This window comes from Amorphotheca resinae, assembly GCF_003019875.1.
Source record: "Amorphotheca resinae ATCC 22711 unplaced genomic scaffold M430scaffold_3, whole genome shotgun sequence".
NCBI lineage: Eukaryota > Fungi > Ascomycota > Leotiomycetes > Helotiales > Amorphothecaceae > Amorphotheca > Amorphotheca resinae.
This window is the reverse complement of record NW_020194473.1, coordinates 298,367-319,903: the sequence shown is the minus strand read 5'-3', so window position 1 is coordinate 319,903 and position 21,537 is coordinate 298,367. Positions and strand designations below refer to the sequence as shown.

Here is a 21,537-nt window from a genome sequence, read left to right as displayed (position 1 = left end):
CAGCTCCTCCTCTTGCTGTCAATAGCCCTTCAAAATCCCAAGTACCCCAAATCCGATGATCCTCTCTCTCTCTCACTAATATCCATCGCACCCAAGATGCTTCACAGCAACCTTCTCTCTGCCTTCTTCCTCTCAGCCCACCACCTCTCCGCCTTATCTCTCCTGACCCACTCGTCATAAGTTTCATTGCGGTATCGCCATAAGCGCACCTCGAATTGCATAGTAGCTTGCGCCGCGTCGCGCTCCGCGACATGCAAGTCATGATCATCTGGTAGCACGGATTCCTTCTCATACAAGCGACACACGATGCCCTCAGGGGTGGTGACTTGCAGGGATGGTAGACGAGACGAGAGAGCGGTAGTAGTAGATGATGATGATGATGATGGTGGGGGATTTCGTATTCTGCAGAGCACCCACGAGCATTTGTTCGGGTGCCCGCTGTATATGGGTTCGCCCCAATAGGTCCAGGCGCTTGCGAGCTGCTCCTGTGCGGTCTCTAGGCGCTGCATGTGGCTCATGGCCTGCTCCTCCTCGGGGAAAATGTTCATGATAGGAGCGAATAACGTTGGTCCCGTCTGTGGTGGTAGTGGTGGTGGTGGTGCGGATATTTCCGTGTCGACGATGGGAGAAGAAAGATAGGAGCGTAAGGGATTTTGTGGCTCTTCTTCATATGAAGATAAGGTATGTGAATGGAAGGGGTTGTCGTAGGATGGGGTTATATATGTGTCGAGGTTTCTTATTGATTGTGTGATTTGGGAAAGGTTATCATCCTCCAATTCACTTCTTTGCGTATTATTATCGTCCGCATATTTGGCGGAATCGCCGCAGCTACTAGAGTCCTTCTCTAATCCATTGCCTGGCATAGGCGGGCCGTCGTAAGCATAAATGTGCTCGAAATCGTCACCATCCGAGTACTCTTCGTCGCTGTCGAAGATGCTGTTGTATGTGGTGCTGCAAGAGCCCTTGCTGCTAGTGCTCCACAAGGTCTCGGGATGAGTATCTTCTTCATCCTTCTCTGGGGTATCATCAACCTCTGAGTCCCAATCGAGGAAACTCGGAGGGTCCGAGTTATCTTCCTCGGTATCTTCCTCTATATCAACTGAGTTCCACTCGAGGAAACTCGCAGGGCCCGAACTAAACTCCTCAACACCTCTCTCCTCAGAGTCGACCCTGTCCATCTTCTTCTGTCTTTTTCTGTCTTTGTCCATCCTATCCGCACGTGCATCGTCATATATACAGAGCACGAATTCCCTAGCATCACGCTTCACCCTGTGACACCAATTCTGAATATATTTCCTCTCCGAGACACTCTTGCACAGCAGCTTGTGCTGATTTCTGACCTGCCCGAATTCATCAACGAACTCGTGGGCCTTGGCTCGGAGATACCGGACCCAGGTCTCTGAGATGTTGTGGAGCCCGGGGGAGAGGTATGGTGATGTGTTCCGGGACACATGGGTTGATTGTCGTAGCACTCGCAGGTGCTCTGTTGGTGACTGTCGTATGGGCGTAAATAAACTGGTGTTAGCCTCCATGACGGCTGCTACACGTGACAGTGGAAGGTAGCTAGTGATGTGATGAAGAGTTGTTATTGTTGTTGTTGCTACCACGTCCAAACTGGTGCTCGTGACCGAAGGATGGAGAGTGTTGTAAGTGTATGTGTGTTCCTCTTGGATATCGAAGAGGTTGTGGTTGTGGGTTTTGGAATTGTAATGAAATGAGCCTCGAAGGTTCCAGTTGGGTATCAAGGAAGTATGGAATATGGGTATCTTTGGCGAAAGCAAGGGAAACTTGGATAACCGTCAAGAATCTTGTAGAGATGAAACAAAGTAATTGATTTTGTCGTTGTCGCGTTGTATAATTCTTGAGTGTGGGTTCGCAACGTTGTGAAAGTGATGCTGTGATTGTGGAAGAGATAAATTACTATCAAGCAAAAGCCCGAATATATATACCATGTCCAAGGTCCAGTCCAGATCGCAATGTCGTCTAAAAGTGTGCGACGCACCTTGACGGCCTGAGGGCTTGGGGGCTTGAGGGCTTGAGATTCAGACTGGCAGAAAACAGCAAATAAAAACAGCAAAACACGCTACCATGATGTCGATTCAAAAGGACCCAAGGTTTGGTCCTGCTAGTAGCTCCTCACATTCAACATAGCAAATCACCCATCACTTACCGACAAACGGCAAAAGACTCACGATTTTCGATATGAAACCGAAATTTACCAAACTTCATGGCATTCTGTTTGATCTTCAGAAGATATTCTGAGCTTTGTCTTATTCAGCGAAGCGCTCAAGATGATGTCTTCTATGATGGAACCCGGAGGGTTAGGGACGGGAACAACCGCTGACAGAATAACTGGGTCCTTTCTTCAGCCCAGGTCTAGATCCTTCATGTTACGTCGCCTGATGTACATTTTGGAGTTTGTTTCTCCGATGAGCTTTCAGTCTAACTTGTGCATCATGAGCCTTGCAAGCATCTATCCAATCAGTTAGCGGGTACTTGTCTTTTCCATCTCCATCTTCTACTTGGGAAAAGGTGCGGCTCTTGTTGGTTAGAGAGATCTAGCCTGCTGTGCTTCTAGCCTTCGGGTTTCTAGCCTCCTGGGCTTCTAGCTTCCTGTATTTCGGGAGAACTACCCCCATTGGCCTGGAGAAACCCGATCTCCCCCATTGAAGAGATCACGTGAATACATGGGAAAACTCACCCAAGGTAATCCTCCTTGATACTAGCAATGGCATACATGGCCCCAACCTCGGCTCTCGTACCAATTAACTTCACCCGAACATGCGTTCCCACCTCGATGACCGAGTCCTCATTGTTCGTGAACTGAGGGGGTGTTGCATTTGGGTCGAACTTGATGTCCGGAGGGATGAGCTGCTCAAGATTAGCTTCTGTCTGGGCGCAAAGATCTGCTGGACTTACATGTGCGGAAACAAAGAGTGGGAGGGGTCCCGCATCGGCGAAGAAGCCAACGTGATTGACCGAGGTGACAATGGCGTCAACCTGTAGCAGACATAAGCCCAGTACAACATCAAGCCTTCAGATCCAATCTCTCACAGTCTCGCCCTTGAAGGGTCGCCACACCACAGCCCGATATCCAACCGTAAACTCCGCCAATCCGCTGCCTGGGAGAATGCGGCCTTCAGAGATATTGAAGGTATCCATGATTGTGATGATGTAGTACTGGCCGGTACATGTGCCCTCGACGTCCTTCAACAGCTTCCCAGTCACTAGTTCGTGCATGTTTCGGCCGAAGTAGGACGGATGCAGGGTGACCTGCCTTTCGAGGTTGTAGAGGAAGAACATCTTGGTGATATGAAGAGGCGAGTTTCGAAGGAGAGCCCGGCGCTGGCTTTGCGATGATAAGAGGAAGAGCGAAAGTCGCGAAGATAAACGGTATGAGCGGTATTCAGCAGCTTGCGACTTGAACAAAGCAACAGCTAGGCAAGAAGAGGGTGAATCGAAAGTGGCGGGGGGCCAAAGTGAATTGCTCGTCGAAAGCGAATCAGACGCGCCACACTTCTCGAACACGCTCGTCCAAACCCATAAATATATCCTCCTTGATCGCACAACTTCCTTGAATCTGTAGAGATACTGCGCTTGACCACCGAGGAGTCCTTTCTACAGTCATCAGCCCAGGGCGCAGTGAAGCGCTGGGTTAGCAACAAAAGACGTACAACGGCTCAAAAGAATGGCTTTCGCAAAGACAGGACACTCTGGCACTTCTCTGCGGAATAACACAGGGAGCGCACAAAGGTCGTCAGTGCTGTAATTCAGTGTAAGGTGGATGACGGGAGGTTGGCCGTGGAGAGACAAAGAGATGTTGATGTTCAGCCTGCTCAGCAAGGATCGGAGCCTCGAGGATTATTTTTATTTTGTGAGGGATGGGATGAACGCGTGGGGGCGGGCATTAGAGGCGTATATGTCAGCACTGGTAAACGGGGCGATGTCGAGTGTATATTACTCCGGAGTCCGTCCCTCCGCAAAGCAACATGTGTTTCTCAATGTCAGTCCATCCAGCCGGTTCCTTGCTCACCCAAGGCTTATAACCCAAGAACATACGGACAGCTGCAACTGCAAATAACCGTCTACCAGCTACTACTTTCGCCTTCACGTCCGCCGACCTTGGTGGTCAGTAATGATTCGAAGACAAAGAGCTGTCAAGAGTTGATTTGGCTGTCCCGTTGTCTCCTGCCAGCAAGCCGCGATTCCCCGCATAAATCGTCTTCGACCTCGACCGGCAATACAATACAATGTCTCTCAACCTTGAGAAACAGCTTTGCTTTGTGAGTAGAGCAGCAACCCGACACTATCCATCTGCCAGTCACTGATGTAGAACAAACAGTACGGAGCCTACCATCACAACAGCACCAATGTAGGCATACATATCGCATGCGTGCCTCTGATTTTGGCCGCCAGTCTGCTTCTCGTACGGACCATCTCTGCAACTTTCTTGAGCAACGCTGACCGTGCTCTGTATACAGGCCACCAATAGCCCTACCCTGATCAATCTGCCCGATTGGCTTAGCATTCCGAATCTCCCTCTCAACCTTGGTACACTCGCTGCGATCTTCTACGGCGTTTTCTATATGCTCCTTGAGCCCGTTGCAGGCAGTATTCTTCTACCCGCCATCATTGGCTGGACCGCGTATGCGAACCATCTCACTTCCACATACGCCTACAATGTGAACGTGGCTAGTATCGTTATTTTTGTCGTTTCATGGATTGCCCAGTTCATCGGACATGGCGTCTACGAACGCCGTGCCCCGGCCCTCCTGGACAATCTGTTCCAGGCCCTGGTCCTAGCCCCGTTCTTTGTGTTCATGGAGCTTCTATTCAAGATCGGATATAGACCCGAGTTGCGGAAGAGAGTGGAGCTTGCTGTCGAGAAGGAGATCCAGAAGTTTAAGCTCGAGAAGGCGACCAATGGAGCTGCTAAGAAAGGGAAGGCAAACTAGGAAGTGTGACGAGCTATGGTGATATGCGAGACACACAAATGACTGACCGAAAAGGATATATGATATCGAGACAGTGCGGCACAGAAATTCCGACATCGAGCAGACCACGGTTCTAGGGGATGTGAATAGAGGGCCTGGAAAAGTGATGGATCAGAGGAACAAAGGCATCCCACCTTTGGAAGGGAACATTGGGCATCGAAAGGTGCGAGGCGTTTTTCGTTTCATCACGTGTATACATTCACGAAACCCACAACTACCTACTACATGTTAGTTCTTGTCATTAACTTTGGCAACTCACCATCACTTGCACGCAAGGACAAAGTCTTTGTTTTATAGTAGGAAAATGATATTACTAAATCAGACCTCCTCCTATAAATCCAGATAGCCTCCTGTCCCACTTGATTTCTCCTCCATGTCCATTTCAAGTTATCAGTCTCCTTCCAAAATTTCAAATCCTCCCGAGTCGAACTGTTCAGACGGGGCACCAGGCTCCTCAGTGGCTGAGCAAGGGATATTCTTCTACTCATTTTCTTTAGATAGGTCCTAAGCCATCATACTTCTTCCATAATTCCAAGGCCTCGTCGATTGAATCGTCCAGACGGGAGACCATGCTCTTGAGCGGTCTCGCAGGGAGAGGGAGGTCCCATTTCGTGGTATCCAGTGGCGAGACAGGCGACGGCGGCGACGGCGACGGGTCTCGATAGTGTCGAGAGTCGGGCGTCAGCGGAAGAGCGCGATGGTGATCCATAGTAGGATTGTAGCCAACACCCGGGCCGAGCGGACTGTACTGCTGATCCCTAGTGGGTTTCTGTCCAGATTCCGGGGTGTCCGGGAAATTGTGATACTGCTGCTGTGTGGCGGGGTAGCATCGAGAGTCTGGGCTGAGTGCAGAAGTGCCGTACTGACCCGCAGTATCTTTAGACTCTTTCATGATGTCGCGGGAATCTCTCCACACTTCACCTCTTTGGTTTCTGAGAGGTGGGTGAGGCAGAGGCTCTTGTGGCGGAGGACCTTGGAGACGCTGAGGTACAGGCTTTCGCCGTATAGGATCTCGAGGCAGAGGACCTTGGGGACCTTGGGCCACAGGCTTTCGCCGTATAGGATCTCGAGGCAGAGACTCTTGTGGCGGAGGACCTTGGGGACCTTGGGCCACAGGTTTTCGTTGCAGAGGATCTCGAGGCAGAGGACCTTGGAGACTTTGAGCTACGGGCTTTCGCTGCAGAGGATCTCGAGGCAGAGGCTCTTGACGCGGAGGGTCTCGTAGCAGATTATTTTGCGGAAAGTACTTGCGAGGCTGAGGCACTTGAATCTCAGGCCTTTGAGGTACAGGCTTTCGAGGTGGTACTGTGGCCGGTGGATAACGTCCATGAAAGGTTTGCGGTGCTCGATCCCACCTGTCCCAATCAATACCTGGCTCTTCGTACCTCGGCGATATGTTTCCGCCCCGCTCCGCAGACGAAACAGCTATTGTCGCGTCGTGCTTTTTGGGTGCCTCTTGTTTTGGCTCAGGAAGATAATTCTCTACTGTCACTTCGTACTTCGGTGATAGCGGTCTGCGTGACACCGAGGCAGCCAGGTTAGTTATATCTCTGGCGAGTTCTGTGCTGATGTCTGCTGAATAGCGAGGATCATTCTCCCAACCATATCTGCGCGAAGCCTCTTTGGCCGCTATCTGAGCAGCTTCCGTACCAGCCGACCTTCTTCGGGATGCTGGATCTCTCTCTTTGCGCGGTGTGCGAGGAGCTGCTTGACTGCCTGTGATGGGATGATATTTGTATTGAGGAAGAAGTAGCCCGCTTCCACTTCCCCATTTTCCCTCCCGCGTCTCATACTTCTCATACTCGTCCAAGCCTCTCGCACAGCAGAGGCCGCGGTTAATCTGTGGATCTCTGTCTTCAGGGCGCAAGTTGCGACGCTCTGCTCTGCAACGAGAACATCGGAACGCGAAGCGCTGCAGACTTGCTTGTCTGATTTCCTCTCTCGTCTTGGCTTGCTCGCGTCGTATGATTGCTTCTCGTTCTCTGCGCTTGAGTTCTCGGTTCATGGTGCACGCGTTGCAGTATTCGAGTCGGCGTTCGCTGATGATGTGCCGGTCGCACTCCCACTGCTGCTTCTTAGATGAGGAATGGGAGAAGAGATTCTTGAACCACCCACCTTTCTTCTTCTTCTTGGGCTCTCTTTTATAGTTCTCGAAGGATGACGCGCATCTGTTGAGGACTTGTTCGCGGTGCCGGCACCGTGTGAAATAGGTGTTGAATTGGTGACACATCTTGGTGGTTGTGGATGTTTCTAGTCTTGTGTGGTTGAAGATTGAAGTCTGGAGAGTTGTGAAGTTATGTTTGGAAATTATGATGGATGGATGAGTTTCATAAACAATCTACATTGTGTTAAACATATATACACCAATGGTAAAGCTGTTCATCTCCAGGATTTTCTATTGTTCATTGTTGAAATAACAGTTTTCTTTATCGAATGAACAATAAAGTATTTGTTCAGAACTCCTTCTTTCATCTCCTTTCAAGGGAAACTTCTAGCTCTTTCAAGTTAGTGAAAATTAACTCAAAGGAACACTTCCTTACCTAAGACAGCCTACCTACCGTATCTTTCTATAGCTGAAGCTTACATTTCGTAAGAAAGGACCGCGTTAGCTAAAGCTATACTCTAGAGATAAAGAGAACCCGTTATGCTTACCTACCTTACTCTGTACATAACATTGTTCGCACATTGATCTCCTGAATTTGATTCGCTTACGTTCCGCCCCTTTCTCCGGTCCTTACAACAAAGAGTTATTGTTTTAAGTATTCTTCTTTGTTCCTTCCCGAAGTTCAAAGAGATTAACTGAACAACCCGCTCGTCTCTACTTGAGATTTTGTCTCGCTGTTATGTGGCCTCATAGACTCAGCTATCGTGGTTGTTTATGGCTTAATAGAATAATAGATAGATAGGGGGCTTCACAAAGCTATGCTATTCACGTGACTCGAGTTATCACTCTGGAAAGTCAGGCTTAAGTTATTGTAAAGATTGAGACGCACGTCTGAGAAGGGATGAGTTTCGTTAATGGAGGAATGGGTGCTGGTTCTTTGAGAGTACAAAATCACCTATTGACCCAAAGCATACAACCTGTAGCCGAGATCGAAGAATAACTAGGTAGGTGCCTATCCGTTCAAACAAAGTAGTCGTTGGTCCATGTTTTCCATTGCTCAACTAAATACAATCGTGTCTCTCGACCGCTAACTTTTAAGGATATAATGCTTAGAAATGCAGCAAGGGGCATCCATCAATACAGCTCTTCATCATCATCGACACTGCCTTGCTGAAAGCTCATATCGACCGCTTTCCCCTTCCCCTTATCCCGCCCGTTAGTCATGCCGCTGGTATAAGACTCATCATCGTCCTCCTCATCCCATGTCCCCGTTGACTTGCCCTTCCCTTTCCTGTCCACTGCTTTGCCTTTGCCTTTGCCATTACTCTTCGTCTTGCTCCCCTCCTGCTGCCATTGCGGGATGCCGTCAGTTTGAGGTACAGCACCTTTGCCATTCCCTTCTCCCTGCCCATTGTCATCCTCAGCTTTCTCGAACTGCGCTCTAACTCTTTTGTAGTGCTCTAACTCCTTAACACTAACACTCGGTACGAGTTCCCTTTCTGCGTTCACAAAATCCTCCTCTTCTACAAGAACAGCGATGTCTTCCTTCGTCGCATAGTGGTCGAAGAAGTATGCCGTGCTAATTTTGGGTTTCCCAGATGCTAGGTTCTGGGAGTTTATGGCGGCGATTTTAGAGTCGACGAGTGAGGCCTGCCGTGTTACAGCTTTGAGCATGGCATCTGAGCAGAGCGCGTAGAAGTCGGCTCCAGTGTAGGTGAAGGGAAGCCTAGACGCGATCCGCGCCAGAGAGAGGTTAGGAGAGAGGGTAAACCTAGAAGTTGTTAGCAATCAAATTCGGATTGAAGTCCAGAAGGGGGGATGCATACTTCCGTGTCAATGCCTCCATAATAGTCAACTGCTTCTCATGCGTATCGCTGACACCCAAATACAGCATCTTATCAAACCTTCCCGGCCGTAGGAGTGCTGCATCTAGCAAATCTGGTCTGTTCGTGGCCCCGATAACAAACACGCCTCCACCTCCGTCTCCGCCATCTGACATGCCATCCAATTCGGCTAGAAGTTGGGAGACAATGCGGTCCATGACTCCCCCAGAGTCTCCTTGGTTGCCTCGTTTCGGCGCGACTGAATCGAGTTCGTCGAAAAAGACAACGCAGGGCCGGGCATCTCGTGCGCGTTGGAAGACGCGACGGACATTGGCCTCGGACTCACCTATGTACATATTCAGGAGCTCGGGTCCTTTCACACTGAAGAAATTTAAGCTAAATTCAGTGGCAATGGCTTTAGCAAGAAGCGTCTTCCCCGTTCCGGGAGGTCCATAGAACAAAATACCAGAGCGTTTCTTCATGCCCTTTGAAAACAGCTCTGGCCTTTCGAGGGGTAATTGGATGGTCTCCATAACGGCATCTTTGACGTTGGCGAGACCACCGACATCATCCCATGTGACATTTGGAATCTTGGGGGCACCAATCGCGTCGGCGAAATTCTTGCGGGCCGCCTCGACAGCAAGGTCGAAATCTGCTTTTGTGAGGCAACGACCTGAGGAACCGCCAGCAACCAGAATGTCGCGGACTGTGACCAGTGTTTCCACATTAGAAGAAGCAGACGCCAGAGACTCGAGACGTGAATTCCGGGCAACGATAGCACGATCGACGACGTCAACCAGGTCACCAGCAACAAGAGCCGCTGTCTTTACTGCTACTCCACTGAGATCCACATCCGGAGCCAGTGGTATAGGCTGATTGTCGACAATACTCCTAAGTATGCCTTCTCGTTCCCATTCATCGGGAGCACTCATCTCAAGCTCATGAGTGAACAATCCTCTCACAGCATCTGGGATTTTGCCAACTTCAGTTGTCGTCGCTATTAGCACTCGTACTCTACTTTGGATTCCTTTCAACGTCGTAACCATTCGGTCTGCCGTCAAGGCCTCGATATGGCGGATAAGAAGAGCACAAAACTCGGGCCCGCAAGCCATTGCTCTCTCGGCACGAGCCTCGAGAAGACCAGCCGTTCTAACATCGCTCCCAGCTCCCCCCTCACTCAAGATATCATAAGCGTCAATCTTAAATGTGTGGAGACCGATGTCAGCACATGCTTGGTTTGCCAGTGTGGCTTTCCCAATGTTTCGTTGCGAGGATATTAGGAGGATAGCAAGGGGTTGTAACTGTAGATGTATCGCTCGAGGACTCGTCGCAGCTGCGATCAATTCTCGCAGACGTCGTTGAAGAGTCGTGACGTGGTGTTTCTTCAGCTCGGGCAAGGACGTGGAATCCGTTTCCGATCTAGAGATAGACTTCAATCCAAGATAGTATTCCCAAGGATTGTCCATTGTCGCAGGCAGTCGACTGTTTTCGCTACCAGACTGTATCATGTGGGTTGCTGATGCATTAACGGATGCAACTCCGCCCCAGATATCATCGCCATCAGTATCCTCCTGATTATCTTTACTTAGACCAATATAGTCAATCCTGAACCAACCAACGCCACTAGGCTTTCCAGGCTTTGCTGGTCTACGGTCATCAAGAACTGTGTCTAACAACATCTCATCTGTTTCCAAGTCTTCAGCTGCTGCAGGCTGGTATAACGTCCGACCAAGATCTTCGTCAACTGGGATTGCCACTAAATCTCCTTTCCGGACGATTCGGGTGCGACTCGCAAAGTGTTTCTTCAATCCCATGAAGAGAGCATTTTGCAGTGGGCGCTCTGTCGAAAAAGGTGTCGAAATCTTGTGTAAGGTGAGTTCCCGCACAAATGGCGGCTGGGAGGAGCTTGTAATCTTCGGTTGCGATCCTTTTATTGGCAGGGGAGCTCGCTTTAGGGGAGAAAGTCTGCAGTACGGAGTATTATCCATATTTGCAAGTAAAATCGGCGATAAGTAAACAGTAGGACTGGAAGGCTTCTGAATTTGGGATTCAAAGAAAGACATTCGCCTTCCGTCCTGCTGTTTGCCGCTCGGGATTTTGGTGACTGGACGATGAGAGTAGCTTTCAGGTAGACCGAAGACTTTGACCGGCCGCCATACTGACTCCTCTTGTTCAGCTACACCAAAGCTTCCCAGTCCCCAAAGACCTACGCCATTCGCTGGTGGCTCTGCAGCAGCCTCAAGTCGAACCCAGTCTCCCGAGAAACATCCGATCTTTGTTAATGAACTAATATCAACAAATACTCGAGCCTCCTCATCATCATCACTATTTGGTTTCGGGTGCAAGATCTCTGCAGGAAGGGGTTTCACAAGCCCCTGCGCCTTGAAGAGACGTCCTCGTTGACCGCCCGCACGAGCGGTTGTTGCAGTAAAAGTTGAGAAAACAGATCCAGGACTGTTGATTCCATTCGTCTTGCGTCCAAGTCCGAGTCCAATAGTATGCGGAGTCCCTGGTTGGATAGTAGATACCCCACTGGCATTGTGAGCCGGTAGCATGGGTGCTTGCAACGAGATCATATCATCCATAGAATCGTCTGATAGATCATCATCATTCTCTGCACCTGATGCTTCAGTCTCGGTTTCGGTTGCCGATTCCGCATCTTCCACTGTAGCATCAGTTCTATACCGGTCTTCAGCTGCCGAGTAGAACTGATCATTAGTTGTATCGTCATCCTCCTCGGCCACGTTTAGAACACGGTCCCCAGGCAGTGGTTGCACTTTCCGGGAACTTTTAACGTGATGGCCCGTTTGAGTAATGATGATTTTGGTGGAAGGCCTCAATACTCCTTGCCCTACCGGTTCGCACAGTGTAACTTGGGCCGGTGGAGGAGGGACATGGGTGATGGGATGTGGAGGCAAAGGTAATGAGAACAAGTCCCCGGTATGGACGACCTTCAGTGCTCCCAGCGCCTCTCGAATCGCAGACGGCAATCGATCTTCAGGTACAATTGACGGTGATTTCCCGTTCAGGGAGCCATTTGTACGGGCATGTTCTCCATGGAATACCCCTTCGCCATTCTCCAAGCGCTGAGCCAGCTCTCTTTCAATTGTCACAAAAACAGACTCTAAGGGTAACGGAACCACATCCAAAACTCTTATCTCAATCCCACTCCGGCTATGGCTTGATATCTTTGAAGGAGCGACTTTTCCCAGAGCCTCGGCGAAGCCTTGGAGAGCTATGGAAGAAGGAGAAAACTGCACTGTTGAATGCGCGAGGGCGGTCGAAGGTCTAACCGGTACGACGGTCCACGTTGAGTCTTCGACGGCAGTCGAAGGGCTCCACGGGCAGATTGCAACATGGTGGAATTCGGGGGTATTGGATGATATATTTCCGTTCCCATTTTCCGGGCCTGTCAACAATGATTTAGATTTGGGCTAGTAACCAAGCAATACGGCATTCTCAAACCTTGTGCTGTGGCAGGAAACAAATCTGCAAATAGGTCTTCCGACAAGATTCCCACGTCCCCTTTCACATGATCGTCCAAAACCAGCCTTGCAGATATCGCCGACTTATCCTGACGCCGCCGTTTACGCTTTCGGTGGTGTGGTATTGGGACTTGCATTTGCTCGCCCATCGCCATGGTCCCTTATCTCGTCGAGGCGATGCTGGGGAGAGGTCGCGTTGGATATGCGCCGGACGCGTGAATGAGGAGGAGCTATTGGCTCATGCTCGGGAGGTCGCAGGCTGAGGATCTGGCAGCGTACGGGGATAGAATACAAACAAGGGAATGGCAGGAAGGTTGACCGTATGGAGAATACATATGACTATACAAGCCCTGGGGAATCACTCTGCGAATGCGAACGCCGCTGAAGCAAAAGCAAATGTCTCCAACAGAAGCTTCTCTCTCGGCAACGCCAGACGACGACCGAGGCTTGGGGGAGGGAGCTACTTGGACGGAAGAGGATTAGTGGGTACGGAAGGTCGGGGTTTATCATGTGATGTTTCACCCCCGCATTATCACGTGCTTGTCTGGTAAACCGGACGTCTCCAATTCACGTGAAGCTTGTTTGTCCTAGCAAAGCTACTCTAGGTATCTGAGTTTATCCAATAACAGTTCTACTACAATCAATTATGATACACTGTTTATAGTTTTTCTGTCAGAGAAGTCCAGACGTCAAATGTTTTGAATTTTAATTAATAGATTGGTTATTTGGAATGCTGATGATTCGAAGGGCGTAGACCACAGAGAGCAGAACCAGGAGGTAGGAGAAAATGGGACATCACAGACTGGGATTCGGACTCAGAATTCTTGTATCAAAACCTGAATTCTGAATATTCTCTTGCACACCGATGGTCAACACTGAGCAAGCAAAATCAAAAAACCAAAATCGTCCCGGCTTATACTCGTACCGCTAAAGGGGTGAAAGGACAGGATTTCAACCTTTCGTGAAGGTAATTATACCACACGCTACTATGACAAGACAAACGCACTTTCGTAATCAATATAATAGACTGTTATAAGCGACGGTGCTGGGTCATCTGCGTCGAGAGGACTAGGAGGACGAGGATGAGGAGGTGCTATCCATAACTGTAGCTTGGCGTACACCTCGCTCAACATCAGGCTCGAATTTAGTTACGAGACGAATGGCTTCTCTCTCGAGGGTATCTCTGAATGGAAGAACTTAGTATAACAGACCACGAAGTTGATGAAGGAGGACACCAGATGTCTGAACTCACCGATATCCGCACTCAAATCGAGAAGGCGGTTATTATAGAGTGCCATGACTGCATCTTTAGCCCAGATTCTGCAGGTGAATGCCTCTCCAGTTCGGAGCGATGGAGAACCATCTGCTGGCACGTCCCGCAGGACCTGGTCTATCTGGCTTTGTGACGATACCTGCCCGATCTTATAGGCAAGTACCAGAGTCGAGGAGGACATAATACTCGAAGTCGGTCTGACTTCTAATTGCCACCCACCAGAGCTATTGGTGGCATGGTAATATCGACCTTCGGTTGACGATGTCACGAATACTCCCCAGTGCTAACAAATGATCAGAAATGAAGTTCGACATGATTTTGAGGGGATCTTACAAAAGTTCCAGGGACTCCTCTTGAGTCGAGAGTCATATATACGGTATTGTTTTCGAGCGCTGCCATTGTAATGAGATTAATTTATAGATGAAGCTCGAGATAGAACTCAAAAAAATTCTTTTAACGGTGAAGATGAAGATGTAACGATATATGTTTGAAGATTGTTGATGCGCTAAATAATGCAATCTTTAGAGAAAAATGGTCGTTTGAATAATAGGAGGGAGGGTAGACAACACTCAGTCTGGAAGACAGCAATCCAACGGTCGCCTTGGACTTGGAAACTGCAACATAAACCACAGAGGAGGGTTAAGATGACATTTGAACAGGGACTAGACACTGAGAACCAATCAGTCAATTTTACTATGCGCTAGTAGAGAGACAAATCAAATACGCCCAGCGGCTTGTAAAAGATCCCACACCAACATTTGAGGGGCTGCTGTTTTAGGAAATGATGCCTGACTTGCTGAGGGATGGATACCAAAGCAATCTGCTTATGGCCAAGCGGCGTTCCCGTTTGTATCATGAAAAAGAGGACGAAGTTGGAGATTTGGCTTATTATGAAGTAAAAAGATCGGTGAACCATAGAGTAGAAAAGGTTACACCATGGGAGAGACTGGAAGATCTGATTCCGAGCCTCACGGCAGACTTCTGCAGCATTCTACTCTTAACCCTACCGGGAGCGCGCCAGTGGCGGTCGTAAAAGACTGTACCAGTGGTTTGACGGTTGGGTGTTGGTGCAACGATGCAAGATCTGATTCTGCAGCCTGATGGCAGCCGCTGCGGATTTTCAGCGCCACGCTGATGTGACATTGTTCAGGTCTGCCCGGGCCGCTGGCACGCATCTTCTCAAGAAGAGATGCCATCCGTTCGAGGGGAGTCGAACTAAGAGGCACTACTTGTTTCATTAGCGAACCATTCGTAAGTGAACCAAAGCTGCTGCTATTAAGCCAGGTCAAGCGTTTACTACTGTCAGTACAGTAGGCCTCTTGCCTGTTGGTTGGCTTCTTTTTTATCAACGGGTGCGCTTCGGATAAGGTTAGCTGGTTAGCGAGCGCTCCGAGCCGTTGCGGAGCAAACATCGAGTGTCCCCAGAATTGATGGCGACAGAGAGCGACAAGACCCTTGCTCTCCGCATTATTAACCAGGCGAAACTCGGGCATCCAGATCTTCCTTTAGTAGAAAGCTTTCTCCACGATGCTATAGATGGCGATCAGGCTGCGAGATATTTGTTGCAAACATGTACGGATGACACAACAGGTGCAAAGTTCTCCCGATTTGTGGAAGATTGGAAGGCTTTGGTGAAACAGTGTAAGTGTTCCTCCCTTGTATGGGACCAGGAAACGACTAATTTACGGAAAGTCTATGTTGAAAATCCTCGTTCAGACTATCTGGATAGCACAACAAGGAGAACTATTGCACAGCGAGATGATTACAGATGCTGTATAACGGGAAAACGAGGTCGATTCTGGAACAGCTGGGATGTGTTTCCTATCATTCCTCTGACCGCATTTTATATACGAGAAGTAGGCCAACGCAATGACACTTTTCTGGCAGATGATTAACTCATTGTAGCGACGGCTGTATGATATACTCGCTGCATTTACCACTCCTTCTCATCGAGATCTACTATTATCCACCAAAGAGGGAAATGAGAAGGATTTCATTCGAAACCACTGGACCCTGAGCAAGGAAGCGGCAGAGGTTTTTTCAAGAGGGGAGATTAGGCTTGAGAGCTTGGGTGCAACAAAGGTGCGTACGTCTCTCCCCTGCACTCTCCACTTCTAACTCAGACCAGTACGATATCCGCTACAACAGCATTGGCGGCAAACCCCCAGCCATTTATACATCGGAGCGACCGTTGAATTGGCGATGCGACCTATACGACCACACAAACTCTAGCATTGACAGTCCTGACCCGCAACTTCTTCAGATCCATTGCCGGCTTTCGAGAGCCCTCAAATGGACTAGCATTGCTGATAATATGAAGCGCAATCCACACCGCCCACCTCGGATTCAGAAGACGACTAGTACACACCTCACACGAGCTATCGCCAAAGGTTTCCTCGCAGTTTGGTTAAAATTCCCGGGCGTGATTCGATTGCAGGCATACAAACTTTTGAGGGCAGCTGGGTCATACCTATATGGATCGACTACCATGGCGGTTCAAAGATTGCCATTTGGGATGTACCTGAAGCATGGTCCAGAAATTTACTCAGAAGGACATGCCGGAGAGTTCAATGCTCTAAGGCTTGTTCGCAGCCGTACTTCGATTCCGGTCCCATATCCGATTGATCTGATTTCATCGGCCACCGACTCATTTTTGGTCACATCACGAATGGAAGGAGAGCCGGCTGGTCTCTGTATAGACGAATGTAGTGATGAAGAGATGAGTCTGATGGCTCAAGATCTGCGGTCATGGATTGCAGAATTACGTGCCATAAAAGCGTTGACAGGTTCAAGTCACGCTATCTCAAACGCATCTGGAGGCGCCTGTCTTGATTATCGGATAAGTTCAGAACCAGTGGGTCCTTTCCACAACGAGAAGGAATTCAGCGAATCTTTGCGTCTTGGGATACTTCCTAACCTAGTACATCGCGATGATCATCAAATCGTGTTCACCCATGCAGATTTGAATCTGAGAAATATCTTGGTGAAAGACGGCAGGATCTCTGGGATTGTTGATTGGGAGAATGCAGGGTGGTATCCCGAATATTGGGAGTATACGAAATGCTATTTTGGTGTGAGGCTCACTCAAAGATGGTTGAGGATGGTGGACACAGTTTTCGAAAACAAATATGGGGAGGAACTGGAGATTGAGAGACAATATTGGCCATACGTTTGCCCTTTCTAATTTAATTGAGGCGTCGAGGCCCATCTTATGATTAGGATACATTTGCTACATCTTTGTGTTATCGAGTTGGTCAAGCTGGCATTGCGTCCAACGAAAACTATCTATTTCAGCTCTGTTCAACCCTTCATTCTTCAACAAGTTACATCCCCTCAGCTCGAGAGCTCAGTAATTTTTGAACGATCCGTTCAGAAGATGGCTTGAGTCACTTCAATTTTGGGTACGATCTAATCGTGACTTTGTATACTGTAGCAGACAATATCGCCATCTAGATACATCAAGAAAGCTTATCAAAGATGTTCTATCTAGCCCGTGACATAGAAGCCGCAGCCTCTTTGACGTCATACAAGAGCTCTTCAAGGCGGATAATAATGGCAATCAGCTGATTGGCAGTGCTTTCATCTTCAATCACCATCACCAATCATTCCTCTGCAGTGACAAGGTTTGGCAATTCCTTTCGTCGATCTCCGGGCTCTGTCTTGCGACTTGAAAGACTCGCGGCGCTGGCCAACCAATCTGCTCCTCCTGGCTGTTGAATCGCAAGGAACTTGATCGTCAGATCGTCAGATCGTCACAGGCCAAACACGTCCGTTCTGCACGCAAATGGCGGAGATAGGAACAAAAGACTAAGCTGGCCACTGACAGGCCGCTACAGCCTGCGGGCCCTAGTAGGGTCTATGTCCCGACGTGCACTTGTCTGCAACATTACGAAGTATACACAAGTGCCTTTCGAAGACCTTGAAAGTGCTTTTCCTTCTCCGTGAGTCTCGAGTATAGTTACTCTCTTTCTCTTTCTTATATCTTATGTGTTCGGTATGGTCGATTACGGAGAATTACTCTGTACAGTGTATTACCCGCGTACTACTGTGTACCCGCTTTCCTGCAATTACTGTTAATCCGTAGTTGGCCTCGACCACCCGACTCGCCTCCCCATCCCCCTCCCCCTCCCCCTCGTGAGAATGGGCGATATCCGGTCATCTGAATGCAGTGGCTCCCCAGCTTCTTCGCCCAAGATTTCCGTATCGCCATCACCCATCGCGGCCATCAAGTATGCTCGCCAAGCCGAGAAATTGTCCTTGGTAGCGCCGGATAACGATAGCAATGGGCCCGGAACTGCCGTCGCGGCCGACTACATTACTCCGCAAGATCCAGTCATCATCACCGGCGATGGAGGCCGACTGCCAGGCGTATCTTTGGCGGAGGCTACGAAGTTGAATACGCTCAGGGCCGGGACTCAAGGAGGGATGCAGGATATGAACGACTCGAGGGATCCGGCGGACAATGCAGCTCTAGAAGCAGGTTTGCGCTCACGCTCCCTACACCGCAAGGCTGCGATAGAAACATCTGAGGAGGGTTCCCTTCGGAGAGCTATGCCACCGTCTCGGACGCACCCACTGTTCCCACCTCTGCCTCTCTACGGCCCGCCGTCCTTCATTCGAGACGCCCAATGTTATACCTTTCGCATAAGTTCTTTCTTCTTGTCTTTGGCGTTTCTGGGCATCATTGTTTTGGGCTCAGCGGTCACCGGTATACCCTTGTTATTTAGATACGTATGGCTGCGCATCACCTTGCGAGACCCGGATGCGGGGCGGCCTTTCTACGAAGAAGAGAAGAGACGAAAGAAAAGCAGGAAAGAGGCCAACAGATCATGGAAGAAACAATCATCAAGGAAGTACTTCCGGACCAGGATGGACGACGATAATGAGGACGAGGCTGGATGGGGTAGCTTTGTACCGACAGAAGGGGGACCGGACCCCCTGGTCTGCGATGTGGGATACTACGCCAGAAGAGTAGGACTCGATGTCGAGGAATTAAAAGTGCAAACCGAAGACGGCTTTATAATAACACTTTGGCACGTTTACGATCCTCTCGAATATACCCCTATGTCAACTTCTGAACGCGCTGCCCGTGGTCCCGACGTCTTCACTGGTACTGGACCTTATCGCCCCAGTCGTCCCTCTCGATCCAAGCAAAAACCCAAATTTCCCATCCTGATGATCCACGGTCTCCTTCAGTCAGGGGGTGCCTACTGCGTGAACGACGACGATTCTCTTGCATTCTACCTCTGCAAATCTGGCTACGATGTCTGGATTGGCAACAATCGCTGCGGCTTCCATCCTGAACACACCCGCCTCTCCTACTCCGATCCTAGGATGTGGTCCTGGAACATTCGCCAAATGGGCGTAATGGATCTGCCTGCTCTAACCTCACGTGTGCTTTCTGAAACCGGATTCGAGAAATTGGGACTCATAGCCCATTCCCAAGGCACGACTGAGACCCTCGTGGCGCTGGCAAAGGAACAGCGTCCCGACCTAGGAGAGAAGCTGACTGTTTTCTGCGCCCTGGCGCCAGCAGCATATGCGGGTCCCCTCATCGGAAAAGCATACTTTAAATTCATGCGAGTGATTCCCCCGGCTTTCTTCCGCCTCATCTTCGGCATCCACGCCTTCATCCCCTTCATGATGACCATGCATCGGATCCTCCCCGGCTGGCTGTATGCCGCCCTAGGGTACCGCGTTTTCGCCTTCCTCTTCAACTGGTCTGACGCTCGCTGGGACCGCGGACTGCGCGCTCGCATGTTCCAATTCAGTCCAGTGTACGTGAGCGCAGAAAGCATGCGGTGGTGGCTGGGCCGTGAGTGCTTCGCGAAACAGAAATGCATCCTTGCTACGCGCGAAGAAGGCCATCAAGAAGACGCGGAAGACGCGGAAGAGGAGATGGAGGATTACTACCGCCGCACGCGCAAGTCCCAGGAAGTCGACGACGGCACGAATGGACATCGCAGTCGCGAGGTCCAAAAGAAGCACGAGCGCAGGCCGAAGGGGAGCACGGCTTGGTATAATGCGCAAACACCGCCGTTTGCTCTCTGGGTTGCGGGCAAGGACGATCTGGTTGACGGGAGGAGGCTACTGCGGAGATTTGAGCGGGGCAGGGAACCCCATATCAGGGTCGTGCATAGCAAGGTTATCGACGAGTACGAGCATCTAGATGTCATCTGGGCGATAGATAGTATAGAGAAGGTAGGACGGGAAGTCAGGGACGTGCTCTGGAAAACGTGTGATGTTCGGGAGAGAGTCCGGGTCCCAATGGGTTGCGAGGGGGTTACGCCTTGGGTTGATGATCGTCGGATGGTGAGGGGTGAAAAGGAGGAGGATCAGAGTAGTAGTAGTTAAGAGTTATATACCTAGACCCTTGTTTCATGCTTGTGGTCTGGTTTGGAAAAAGGTTGGTTTTATTACCTTACACGCCCTTATCTTCCCCAAAGCAAGGTACCTACCTAGGTATATATACGGAGGTACCTCCTACCTTACGCTGGAAGAGCAACACGTGCATAGAGCAAATGATATATACCTATTATCGCTTGCTTGTCTATCAAGACCCATCCTATGGCTTCAGCAACAGCTCAGCCTCATGAGTTCCATCCCTGCGTGGCGGAAAAGCCTACGGAGCGGAACGACTTCATAGTTTGGAAGTCTTAAATCTCTACTAAGTTATCTAAATAAACGAATCTATTTATACCTGCCAGAACTACCTACCTAGGTAGAACGCCAGATATTTCTGATCTAGACGTTACAAAGAAGTCATTTGAAACTTAAGGAAGGTCCTCTAAAAAGCGACGGAAAAATCCAACCAGCTCGCCATATGGATACAACGCCAAACGCCCCAATTGATTCATGGTAGGAGATCTCTGCACAACATGTGTAACAAGAGACTGCAAGGAAAGTGCTATCAACCTAACATATTCCCTCACGGGAAGGAAGATGCGGAAATTTGGGACAAGTTCTCCGTTTCTTCTATTCTCAATGCTTACAACCCCGTTGCTAACGTGCGTTGTTCCATGCGCAGAAGAGTTGCGAAGGTAAGATGCAAGCCATCTGCGCCTCTCGTGCTTAGGCCAAATCACTTGTGTGTCTTCTCCAAATTCTTGCCCTGAGGTTGGAGGCGGCCTATATTGCGCAGGAACACGAAGCTTGGAGTAAAAGCGAATAGGCGTTTCAGCCTTCAAGTCGTAATAGTCGAAACCAAACACGCGTAGATCTTCGTGTACTTGAGATGATGTCCTTCCGGCTGTCTCACGGGACCTCTTAAAACACTCGAAGACATGCCTGTAGAGATTGCTGACTTCTTTCACCATCTGTTCTTCGTTTTGGTCTTGAGAGAAAGCAGCACTGTAACCGGAGAACCAGTCCAAAACCTCCACTTCGGAAGGGGGGGCGTAAAGGGGGTCCATGACTAGTTGGCATATTAGAAAGTATATCTAAAGAGTGTAGTCTAGGTAGGTATGTAAACTCACGGATTGATGTCGCCCTAATAACGCTCGAACCACCTGATCTCGTTCGAACCGAAGACGGCAAACCCGCGCTGGGTTGGCCTCTATATAGCCCTCCAGCTATTAGGCCAGCTCTGACCACTAAGCTTACGACGGGAGTTGAGTTGTGTGTTGGCTGTCTGGAATACTTCGATATTGGGCGCCAATACGGTACGGGGGTGACTCGCTTAGACGCCTCTTAGACGGCATAAAGTGCGCAAAGCCCTGCGAAAATGTCCTTCTGACCAAGGGCTACCAATCAATCAGATAATCTCGTCCTCTGCTGCAGGTTCAGCCCAAGTGTGGCGGACGATGAAGCCTATCAGTCAAGCTGGGGGATCGCCTACCGGGTTACGGATCACAACTTA

The 21,537-nt window shown here is 49.6% G+C and overlaps 9 protein-coding genes across 9 annotated transcripts; 3 read left to right on the top strand and 6 right to left on the bottom strand.

Annotated features, from left to right (window-relative positions):
* Positions 1–101: 101 nt before the first annotated feature.
* M430DRAFT_25785 (hypothetical protein) lies at positions 102–1,532 on the bottom strand (the record flags this gene model as incomplete). Its single annotated transcript, XM_024865298.1, has 1 exon — positions 102–1,532. One exon carries the CDS (start codon positions 1,530–1,532, stop codon positions 102–104), a length of 1,431 nt encoding a protein of 476 aa, XP_024722857.1.
* A 1,165-nt stretch (positions 1,533–2,697) lies between these two features.
* Positions 2,698–3,303, bottom strand: M430DRAFT_25784 (hypothetical protein; the record flags this gene model as incomplete). The annotated part of the gene is made up of 3 exons (XM_024865297.1): positions 2,698–2,871; positions 2,920–3,000; positions 3,055–3,303. The coding sequence occupies 3 exons, from the start codon at positions 3,301–3,303 to the stop codon at positions 2,698–2,700; spliced, it is 504 nt and encodes a 167-aa protein (XP_024722856.1).
* A 696-nt stretch (positions 3,304–3,999) lies between these two features.
* On the top strand, positions 4,000–4,955 carry M430DRAFT_135101 (hypothetical protein; the record flags this gene model as incomplete). Its single annotated transcript, XM_024862392.1, has 3 exons — positions 4,000–4,283; positions 4,343–4,426; positions 4,482–4,955. The coding sequence occupies exons 1-3, from the start codon at positions 4,251–4,253 to the stop codon at positions 4,953–4,955; spliced, it is 591 nt and encodes a 196-aa protein (XP_024722855.1). The 5' UTR covers positions 4,000–4,250.
* Positions 4,956–5,208: 253 nt separating this feature from the next.
* M430DRAFT_56693 (hypothetical protein) lies at positions 5,209–7,224 on the bottom strand (the record flags this gene model as incomplete). The annotated part of the gene is made up of 1 exon (XM_024868626.1): positions 5,209–7,224. One exon carries the CDS (start codon positions 7,222–7,224, stop codon positions 5,488–5,490), a length of 1,737 nt encoding a protein of 578 aa, XP_024722854.1. The 3' UTR covers positions 5,209–5,487.
* Positions 7,225–8,232: 1,008 nt separating this feature from the next.
* Positions 8,233–12,543, bottom strand: M430DRAFT_97611 (hypothetical protein; the record flags this gene model as incomplete). The annotated part of the gene is made up of 3 exons (XM_024870052.1): positions 8,233–8,869; positions 8,925–12,330; positions 12,387–12,543. The coding sequence occupies 3 exons, from the start codon at positions 12,541–12,543 to the stop codon at positions 8,233–8,235; spliced, it is 4,200 nt and encodes a 1,399-aa protein (XP_024722853.1).
* A 931-nt stretch (positions 12,544–13,474) lies between these two features.
* M430DRAFT_16751 (hypothetical protein) lies at positions 13,475–14,078 on the bottom strand (the record flags this gene model as incomplete). Its single annotated transcript, XM_024863514.1, has 3 exons — positions 13,475–13,587; positions 13,659–13,962; positions 14,013–14,078. The coding sequence occupies 3 exons, from the start codon at positions 14,076–14,078 to the stop codon at positions 13,475–13,477; spliced, it is 483 nt and encodes a 160-aa protein (XP_024722852.1).
* Positions 14,079–15,109: 1,031 nt separating this feature from the next.
* Positions 15,110–16,986, top strand: M430DRAFT_64521 (hypothetical protein; the record flags this gene model as incomplete). Its single annotated transcript, XM_024869113.1, has 4 exons — positions 15,110–15,320; positions 15,372–15,535; positions 15,585–15,761; positions 15,808–16,986. The coding sequence occupies 4 exons, from the start codon at positions 15,110–15,112 to the stop codon at positions 16,861–16,863; spliced, it is 1,608 nt and encodes a 535-aa protein (XP_024722851.1). The 3' UTR covers positions 16,864–16,986.
* An 833-nt stretch (positions 16,987–17,819) lies between these two features.
* On the top strand, positions 17,820–20,033 carry M430DRAFT_48440 (hypothetical protein; the record flags this gene model as incomplete). Its single annotated transcript, XM_024867998.1, has 1 exon — positions 17,820–20,033. One exon carries the CDS (start codon positions 17,820–17,822, stop codon positions 20,031–20,033), a length of 2,214 nt encoding a protein of 737 aa, XP_024722850.1.
* A 345-nt stretch (positions 20,034–20,378) lies between these two features.
* M430DRAFT_40051 (hypothetical protein) lies at positions 20,379–21,197 on the bottom strand. Its single transcript, XM_024867364.1, has 2 exons — positions 21,155–21,197; positions 20,379–21,093 (listed from the first exon to the last, which is right to left on the bottom strand). Exon 2 carries the CDS (start codon positions 21,089–21,091, stop codon positions 20,453–20,455), a length of 639 nt encoding a protein of 212 aa, XP_024722849.1. The 5' UTR covers positions 21,092–21,093; positions 21,155–21,197; the 3' UTR covers positions 20,379–20,452.
* Positions 21,198–21,537: the final 340 nt, after the last annotated feature.

Coding starts and splice junctions, on each gene's coding strand:
- M430DRAFT_40051 (XM_024867364.1), bottom strand. CDS start 21,091: ATGGACCCCCTTTACGCCCCCCCTTCCGAAGTGGAGGTTTTGGACTGG.